This window comes from Cynoglossus semilaevis, chromosome 17, assembly GCF_000523025.1.
Source record: "Cynoglossus semilaevis isolate Cse_v1.0 chromosome 17, Cse_v1.0, whole genome shotgun sequence".
NCBI lineage: Eukaryota > Metazoa > Chordata > Actinopteri > Pleuronectiformes > Cynoglossidae > Cynoglossus > Cynoglossus semilaevis.
The window spans coordinates 10,508,418-10,517,940 of NC_024323.1; the positions used below are offsets into that span (position 1 = coordinate 10,508,418).

Genomic DNA, 9,523 nt, shown 5'->3' on the forward strand with positions numbered 1-9,523 from the left:
AACATGTCATGTCTGATTATTTAGTCAAAAAAATTACTGAAAGAAAAGGGAAAGCAACTGGCATTACATAGATGTTTCTTTTTTTTTCCAAGAGTGTGAGAGATGCAAATTGAAATAGGTGGCATTTCCTGTTGAGGTGAGGTTCTTCACACAGTGCGCTGCATCTGTCGTAGGTGTTTTTGCTCTTTCTGCAGCAAATCCTGCAAAAGGTATTACTGCAGAAAAATGAAAATGTTTGAACTCAGAAATGTTTGCAGGACCTACAGATGGCAGTTAGAAGAAGCAAATGGAACATATGTGTCACTGAGAGTGAGGCAAAAGCTAAGGTGCAGGGAGATGCAGGAGTAAGAGGTAGTGAAGGTAGAAGAGTGTCGGTCGAACTCTACTCATTCGTGCAAAACTGCAATAAGTGCACAAGACAGAGGAAGTTAATGTATGGTTCATTCCTTCCAGGTGGTCCGTTGGTCCTTCCTCTATCTCAACTTCAACACAGACATAAAATGTTTGTTTTTTCTGCATCTGCATCCACTATTGAGTCGTGTGATTCTCCAGTGGCTTTAACTTTGGTTAGCTTGTTCTGGGCACAACCTTGATACATTCCATCTTCTGCCTCTTATAATGTAAATCAAGAACGTGGACAGTTGACGATGCTAACATTTAAATTTAAGTAAACTGAGTTAACAGGATGGGCAGACTTCAGTGTAGAATAGAAGGACATGGAAGGGGTCTATCTAACACTGTAGGAGTAAAAGGAGATTAAGATGATGATGATGAAAAAATACATATCATTTTAAAATGCATTTTCTCTTAGTTTGACGATGCGGCTGCTGAAAAGGAACTGTCCATGACAGACTCTGAGCACTCTGACGCCGAGATCTCCTGCACTGAAAACGGAACATTTAACCTGTCACGTGGTCAGACTCCTCTCACAGAGGGCTCTGAGGTACGTGTTCACAGAATTTTTTTTTTAATCAATTCTCACGTTCTGCTCGTTTTTGTCTAAATGTTCCTCTCTACATCTATCAGAACTCGACAGGCACAGTGATGCTGAGGAATCATTTGCTCAAGACCTTCCAGACTTCCCCTCCATAAACCCCGATGCAACTCTGATGGACGACGACGACGATACAAGCATCGGTCTACCCAGTCTGGCTCCGTCTGGGCCAAGCGGTCACCGTGCTTCAGTGTTGGACGTAGAGTCTCACCTGCTGGATTCTGACCAAGAGGAACTGGATGCTGAACTGTCCCTTAGCGGCCTGCCGTCCGCCTCTGATTTCACCGGAGACTTGGCTGGGGTCTTTGCCAGCAACATGATCCAGGCGGCGCTGGTGGGGGCCCTGCAATCTCGGGCCCCTGCTGAACAGCACAGAGCCCACCGGAGCTACCGCCAACAGTCTAGCTCCGAGATGGACACAGACTTGGACGGAGATGATTTCGAAATGCTGGATCAGTCTGAACTGAACCAGATGGACCCCCTAGGAGGGGGAGGGGCGAGTAGACGAGGAGGGGGACAGGGGTCTAACTTTCTATCTAGTCTGCTGGGTAAACCACAGTAATTTATGTGTGTGTGTGGTTGTGTGTGTGTTTGTGTGCCAGCGTTGGTGTACGAATGTGTGACAGATGTCCTGGTAGAGTCCTGCTTCAGATTGGCATCAATTTTATCACTGTGAAATATTTTATCTCTTTAAACTTTTTCCTTATTTAAGGTTTTCTAGTCATACATTCAAGTTTTACTTTGTAGGCTGAGCAATAGGAAATGAAGCAGCAGATACGAATTAAACCAGCATCCTGGAGCCTTGTTGCATTTTTATACCTTTGTACTCCTATTAGATTGATTAGCAGCTGATGTGGAATTAGGAACAGCGTAGCCCCCGTAACATTATACTCTATGAGACCTGAACAGTGAGGGCTATTTAACAGTGGACCAAACATGACATTCCTGTTGTTGGTGAAGTGGAGTCACGCTGCTTTGATAAGACCGGTGTAGATTCACGATTCTAAAGTGTATGGTACAGAAGGATTAAAAAAACAACCCAAATTTTCCCATTATATTTTGTCAAGTAAACATTTATATTGCTGTAAATATTAGTCATCTACTCTCTTCTAACCATAGACAATATAAAATAACAACAGTGCTATCATTAGCCAACGGTACAACTTAGGAAAAACTGCTGTTTCAGACGTACCTCTGTGTGTATGCAAATCTGCAGCATCTTTTGTCTTCTATTATTAACACCCAGCTGTTTTGTGTACGTGATACTAACTTTGCTCAGTGTTAGTATCATGACAACTGAGCCAAAGTCCTTCAACCTCAGTCAGTCGTACAGGAATGTCCTGATGAGTAGAGGGTGTGTCAACAACCTGCAATCTATTACTGTAAGGTTGTTTTTGAAGAACTGATGGCAGTCGTGGTGAACAATCTGTAGATGGTTTACAGTCAGCAGAAGCCAAACATCTAGTTCATCCTCCAATCCTTATTGTGCTTCTCTATCACACCTGGTGGGGGAGCTCTCAGATGAAATACAGTAAATTCCATAAAAGGGCTTAGGAGAAATTGCTGCTCTTTTTCACTTCATTTATAACATGAGTGAACTTTTGCCGAAGAGTTGGTGTGATTACAGTACTTACTCACTTTAGTTCTTTAATAGAACATGACTTCAGTTTTGTAAGTGACAATCCTATTTAGATGAAAACAAACAATAAAGCTTGACGAATTGAGATACTGGGCTTTACCAGTCAGTCACAACATGGACTGGAACACTGTCCTGTAGAGTTCTGGTGACATCACAACTTTAGCAACGTTCACTCACCTTGACATATCTAATTAAGATTTAGCCGTTTTTTTTCTGCTAAATGAGATCAAAATTTACCACAACTTGTTTTACAGAAGAAAGCTAATTTTCGATTGTCTAGAAAATGATCGTTTTCCAGTAGAAATCAGATAAAGGTTAGGGTTATTTGTTTTTCCTTTACATTAGTTCTTCTTTTGGTTTCTCTCACCTGACAGTCTGGGAGTTTTAACAGTATCTGTTTTCAACTGACACATCTGAGAATAACATTTCTGTACATGTCACGATACAGGTCAACCGTTTTCTGCTCTCTTTGCAACAATCTGGCGTTTAGTCGTGCAAACACAAGAAGATGTATACTCAAACTTTTTGGCCTGAAGTTGTCTGACTCACGTCAACATTTTAAAGTCATTATGTCTCGGAGTGAGATGATTGTATTTTTCTGGTACTCAGATTATTTTTGAAGTTTGTTTCTTTATATAACACTATAACAAAAAGCATTTTAATTGACCCCTGGATTAATTATTGGAGGTGAATTTATTTGCATGTCTTTGCTTTTATCATCCCTTGCAGTCAGATTTGTAAAGCTTCTTTTTCCAAATTTTACTAACATGTTTCCAACGTAGGGTATTTTGAAGGGTGCTTTATTCCCACTCAGTAGACACATCATGTTGGTCTGTTATAACTACGACTCCGTAGGATTGAGCATTTACAAAGGTGTGTTGTTACAAGAAGGAAATGCTACTCGCCGCTGCCCAAAAGAAAAGGCAGTGCTGGATCCACAGTGAGGTATTAGACACAAAGACTGGGGTGGAAAAGCTGATGGTTTGATGTTGAAGAAAATTAAAAATTAACATCAGTTTATTTGATGTCTTTAACCCACAAAACTTTACCCATTGCTGCCCTGTGAAGCGTCATTTCCTCCTTAGTCATTGCAGTCAGTTTCAATGAGGATGATTAGCATGGTGGTGTGGATTGTGGTGTGATTTCCTCTCTGACTGGTTTTGATATGCTTTGATGTGAAAGTTGTATTGAATAAATTGTTTGCAGTTACATCTGCTTTGTGTCCTTGAATCCCAGGTCAGACTGAGCTCTGTGAGACGTTTTATGCTTAAAGGTAAGTCCTTACACTTTGACACTTTCACTAGAGGAATTCCATCAAACTAATAATTCGCCGCATTTTCTTTATAAGATATATATTATTATTTTTTTTTTTTATTATTTTTATTTTTCAGAAACTAGCATTTATATGGTAATTTATCTAGTTTCCTTGACAGATTCACGCTGCTTGGCTCTGATAGTAATGGCACCTACAGAGTTCTCACTCTGTTCTCAGTGTAGATTTCTCTTGCTTGGTAAGATGACGGGCTAGTTTATGAACAACGTAAACTTAATTAAAAGTTACCTTTATTATAAATTAAATTGGTTATTTATAAAAAGTTACTGAGCAGAAAATGTCGACCGCACGTTAGCTTTTTACATGGGAACATTGCTACGTGGTCAATACAGCTTTACCCTAAAACGATCTTTTCAATGACGCACGTCTCCCGCGAAACTCAGTTGAGAAGGCGGAAGTTAAGCTAAGCGCCTTAGAGATGAGTAAAAAGGACAACGGTAAGTAAATAGAAACATGTGATTGAAGACAGTTTATTGACTTGAGCCCATCAAACACATCGTTCGTTTTAACACCATCCATAAAAGCCGACATCCAGCATTAGCTTTTTGGCCCAAAGTTACCACTAGACTCGATGCTAGCTTGAGCTGTTGCAGCCACTTTACCTACAGTACAGTCGCTCACTTTTCTGTACTACCACATTACTGTGGAGTTTTATAATATTAGAACAAAATAATATGGACTTTTTTTACTAAGTTATACTTAATACGTGAACAATGAGGCCAGTGAATTAAAAACACTAAGTACCGATTTACCACAGAATTTAAATAAAACAATTGACATAAATAGAACAAAAACTAATGTCAGTGCCTGTTTTTTCAACCATCACTTGTTCTGATGTATTTGATATAGCCTAGTACAGACCTTTGATAGAGAAGATTTAAATTCTTAAGTGATTTAAATCCAAAACACTGGGGAAAACTTGTATCCTGAGTGTCATATTACTTTATTATTACTTTATTTTGAACAGCGTCAACAGTCCACTTGACTGCACACTTGAAGTGAACTGTCCTGCTTCTGTCCACAGGTGCATCACTGATCCTCGCCTATCTGAATGAGAAGAACAGGCCCTACAGTGCCCAAGATGTCTTCTGTAATCTACAAAAGCAGCATGGATTGGGAAAAACTGTGAGTCTCAGCAGTAATACAGGCCTTGTGTTCTTTCTTTTTGCCATAAAATTAATATATTATGTATGGGTATCTGCAATATCATAGCCCACGATTTCTGGAAATATAAAATATTTATATATAAATAAAAATATTTAGTAAACTAGTGATATCAGCACAAGAGTTGTTGAGGAATATTTAAACTTAAATTTAAACAATTGTTGTCATGTTTATAATATTTGTTTTGTACACAAAAAGTATCTTTTTCCAAAATTTTAACCATTAAAAGTACAAAGCATTTTAAGGCAAATTAGGCAAGTTAATTTTTAGGAACTTAGTATAATATGTTGCTTTTGATCAGAGTTTAACATATATATATAAAAAAGGATATATTTATATATATATAGGACATACTTAATTACATACTTAATTCAAGACACATTAGTGCATTTTTATTCACTTTTGAGAAATGTTTAATTTTGAAGGCTTTCTTAGATTTTGTTTTATAATTGCACATTACTGTTATCAATGGTTGATAAACCAAAAAAGTATATATTTTTATGAATTTTAACCATAGAAAATAACAGTGGATTTTTATTCATTTTTGAGACACTTTTATTTCTGAAGATTTTTTCTGAATCTTATTAGTATAGCATAATACTGTGATTAATTAATGGTTGGTGTACAAAAAAAGGATTTTTCTGATTTTCAACCATTTAAAAGGACAAAGCTTCATACTTTAAAGCAAATATGGGATGTTCACAGGCAGTGGTCAAAGCCATGGAGTTGCTGGCCCTTGAAGGCAAGATAAAAGAGAAAACTTACGGCAAGCAAAAGATCTACTTCGCTGATCAGGTGGGTGTGTCTGCAGTGGTTCAAGTAACACATACACACATGCTGTAATTTTGTAATAATTATGCATAAAAAACTAACTGCTGCCTCTCCTGGCAGGTTCAGTTCCAAGACGTTAGTGATGCAGACCTGAAAGCGATGGACTCACAGATTACAGAGCTCAGCGCAGAGGCCCAGTCGCTTACACAGAGCTGCAGACAGTTAGATGCAGGTGAAGTCCACACTTAGCACAAAAAACCCATTTCTCTCACCATCCACCGACTGCCACACTTTAAGACTATATTTATCATGTCTTTGTAAACAGAGACGGTGTCAGCTCTCCACCTGAAAACTCAGAACACACGCACACATGCCAGACATTAAAAATAAATTATATTAACAAGGAAAGTAGTGCAAAATTTTCATTTTTTTTAATACTACATTGAATCTGTGACCCACTGTAGTTACTGTGTATTTTTATCTTGGTTACCCGTGTGTAACTGTTCTGTATAATCTGTGATACCAGAACTGAAGGAGCTCAACAGTTCCTTCACCACAGAGGAAATGAAGGCAGAAATCCAGGAGCTGAAAGCTGAGTGTTGTGGCTACAGAGCACGGTTGGAGAAGATAAAGTCGGCCACGAACCACGTCACACCTGAGGAGAAAGAAAAGGTTCATACGCCGCAGTTTATATTATATTTTTAGTCCTATTTTAGTTCTCTTTTCCATGTGGTAAGGATGTGGTTTGTTTGTTTTTTTTATTTCCAGGTTTACAAAGAACAAACTCTTTATGTGAAAGAGTGGAAGAAGAGGAAGAGACTGGTAATCCATCTCAGTTTGTTAAACAAATCTGTTATCAGACCAATCGCCGTATTATCTAGACTTCTTGGCTGGCACTCACTAAGAGTTTGTCGTACATGTTGCATTAGTTAAATAAAAACAAAAATTATCCAAAAGTAAAAAGAGGAAGCAAGAGGTCATGGTTTTTATATATATATAATTGCAAATGACTTACCTTTTTTCCCTTACCTAATTAATGACTAACTTTATACTTTATATTTTTCAAAAGTCATTTTTAATTACCTTTATAATAATTTGTAACAACATCCGGGTTAATAATTGTACCGTTACTGTGGAGAAGGGTGTTTCTCTATTTGATGAGAATGCTGACAATATGAGGCTAAGTTATAATGTAATTCTTTTTTAAAAACGTCTGTGATTTAAATGACTGAACCATGTTCAGACTTATTGCTGCCATCTGCTGGCCAATAAGTAGCCAATGCATCTTGCAGCCATACGCTCGTTGCGAGTTAAGTGTCATGAATTTTTATACTTTTGTTAGTTACATTTGTTTTAGGTATTTTACTTGACATTGTACGTGATACCGAACTGCTAAAAAGCTTTTATTTGTTTAATTCCATATTTTAACTGTTCACTCGGTTCTAAAGATTGATAGACTGATAATTTATTTGATGTTTTAGTACCATGACAATGTGTTCTTTTTTTAAACAACTACACGAAAAAAAGTTTGGGATTATTTTGCTCTACGGAAGCCTGTCAGGAAATTGACGAAGCGAAGGTAATTTTATGTCCCTCTCTCTCTCTTTCTCTCAGGCTTCGGACATGATAAATGCGATTCTGGAGGGATATCCTAAAAGCAAAAAAGAATTCTTGGTGAGTAAATGGGGTTATTTGCTTAACACTTAATTTTGCTTAGAGTATGATTAAATAATAACTTTTACTTTGTGCTTTTGCAGGAAGAGGTTGGATTAGAGACTGATGAGGATTGTAAAGTGGTTGTGCCAAGTACTTAAAAAGAGATTTGGGAAATTATTCAAAGAATAACCTTTACTGTTTGCCCATTTATGTTTATTTTTCATTATTCTTAAATGTATGATATGTGTTTCTGATGTTTATTATAAAGCAGTGATGGTTAGTGTTGACTTATTGATATCATTTTCTTTAAAATACATTTTTTCACCCAGGCAGTATTGGTTCTAATTATTATCACAACTGGAAGTTTAGGCCATTTTTTTCAGATAGCAACAACAAAACTATTATAATAATTAATTTCCTATTAAATTATTTTGGCAAAATGTTTCTCAAAGAGTTATTTTTCTGCTTGTTTCTCATCAAAGCATTTTGAGAAAGTTTAAATAAGAGTATTTTGAGAAATGTTTTACTTTTTTATAAATTTTAAGGCAAAATCCTAATTTTGCCTTAAATTTCTGGACAGAATTTTTAATAGATAGATAAATAGATATGACATATAGATAGATATAGATGTATAGCTGAAATGACTATTACCTACGAAAAATTAAATACAGTGGTGAAACAGCTGGTTGGTATTTTGTTTTTAAATGATTTATTTTTGTAGATTTTCACCAATGAGCTTCTCTGTTACAGTAGTCAAAACACGCTCTTTCTATCAAAGAAAAAAATTGTAAGAGACTAAACCAAGTAAAAAAAAGAAGAAACAATGTGACTGTCAGCGGTCGACTGAAGGGGGCGCGCTGAACGTTTGTATAACGGAAGTAGGAACACGTTGCACGGTCCTTGTTTCCGGTTGCGAATCCAGCTCATGAGACACAACTGTTAGCCGTTTTGGCTTCCAGCGGGCGTTCAAGCAAAGAAACTGGGCATGGTGGCTACATCTGATTGATTGAAATGGTGGGTTTTTGAAACAATTTTCTGTTATAATTTGTTTGAAACGATAGTCGTTCGGTCGAGATATGCGTCTCGGCATCTAACGTTAGCATATGCGTCTCGACAGCTAACGTTAGCTTTTGTCAGAAGTTAGAATGATTCGTAGTTAATTTTTCGTCCTATATAATGAACACACAGAGTTATCGTGGTATATAAGAAATTGCCCTTTGAGCTGAAGTTGGAACTGGTCTGATGTACCTTGAAATTAACCTGCAAATATTGCTTTTCTGTACAGAAAACCACCCTACTGCAGGGTCACGGACGCTCAGATGAAGTTCAACGGAGAAGGAGACCTGTTTTCCGTCGCGTTGGTCAATCTGTCCGTACTACAGACCTCTCGTAATGTGAATCCACTGACTTACTACTGAAATAGACTTCAGAATATTTGAAGTACGTCTTAGGAGAAATGAGTGGTACACTTTAGTGTTACCTTTTAATGTTGACAGATTTCAGTCCAATAAAGCTAAGTGACTTGACTGTCTGTGACTTTAAGGCTTTGAACAGAGATGACTGCTTGAATAAAAGATTGCTGAGTTCAAAGCTGACTGGGGGGTTAGCATTAGCAAGGAAGTAGCGACGACTTTGTTACAAACAAAGGCCTTTATGTAGTGATGAAATATCTGTTTAAAGCATTGTATTTGTTGTTAGTTGATAGTGATGTGTAAACATTTAGTTGTTATGACAGTTGATTGTTCAACAGACTTTCCACTGTAGTTGTAATGATGGCGGTGCTGTGGAAGGGACTGCTTACTTAAATGTTACTTAAATGTTGTCATGTGACAAGGTTATTTATAGTCACTGTAAACATCAGGAGATATTTGTTGTTGTCTTCTTGTTACGTCCTGTCTTTTCAGAGAGAGATGTCGGACAACACTTGTAACTGCTGTCCTTGTTTCCACTTGGCGCTGCGACAACC

At 37.3% G+C, this 9,523-nt stretch overlaps 2 protein-coding genes and 1 long non-coding RNA gene across 6 annotated transcripts in view; all 3 read left to right on the plus strand.

The window, feature by feature from the left end:
* retreg3 (reticulophagy regulator family member 3) overlaps nucleotides 1-3,839 on the plus strand; it is a 9,967-nt gene extending 6,128 nt beyond the window's left edge. For all 3 annotated transcript variants that reach the window (XM_025064765.1, XM_017040574.2, XM_025064764.1), the window contains 2 exons: nucleotides 812-943; nucleotides 1,026-3,839. In XM_025064765.1, the coding sequence (XP_024920533.1) occupies nucleotides 812-943; nucleotides 1,026-1,556 (663 nt within the window). In that variant the 3' untranslated portion in view covers nucleotides 1,557-3,839. The remainder of the gene's footprint in view (nucleotides 1-811; nucleotides 944-1,025) is intronic.
* On the plus strand, nucleotides 3,770-8,014 carry psmc3ip (PSMC3 interacting protein). 2 transcript variants are annotated; one of them, XM_025064767.1, is made up of 8 exons: nucleotides 3,770-3,906; nucleotides 4,991-5,091; nucleotides 5,836-5,925; nucleotides 6,022-6,133; nucleotides 6,428-6,573; nucleotides 6,670-6,723; nucleotides 7,516-7,575; nucleotides 7,659-8,014. In XM_025064767.1, the coding sequence occupies exons 1-8, from the start codon at nucleotides 3,897-3,899 to the stop codon at nucleotides 7,713-7,715; spliced, it is 630 nt and encodes a 209-aa protein (XP_024920535.1). In that variant the 5' UTR covers nucleotides 3,770-3,896; the 3' UTR covers nucleotides 7,716-8,014. The 2 variants fall into 2 exon arrangements, with proteins under 2 accessions (XP_024920535.1, XP_008328226.1); XM_008330004.3 differs by lacking the exon at nucleotides 3,770-3,906 and adding an exon at nucleotides 4,141-4,403 and having other exon boundaries at nucleotides 7,659-8,013.
* Nucleotides 8,015-8,396: 382 nt separating this feature from the next.
* Nucleotides 8,397-9,147, plus strand: LOC103393142 (uncharacterized). Its single transcript, XR_003052506.1, has 2 exons — nucleotides 8,397-8,571; nucleotides 8,843-9,147. It is a non-coding gene; the product is annotated as an uncharacterized LOC103393142 (long non-coding RNA).
* Nucleotides 9,148-9,523: the final 376 nt, after the last annotated feature.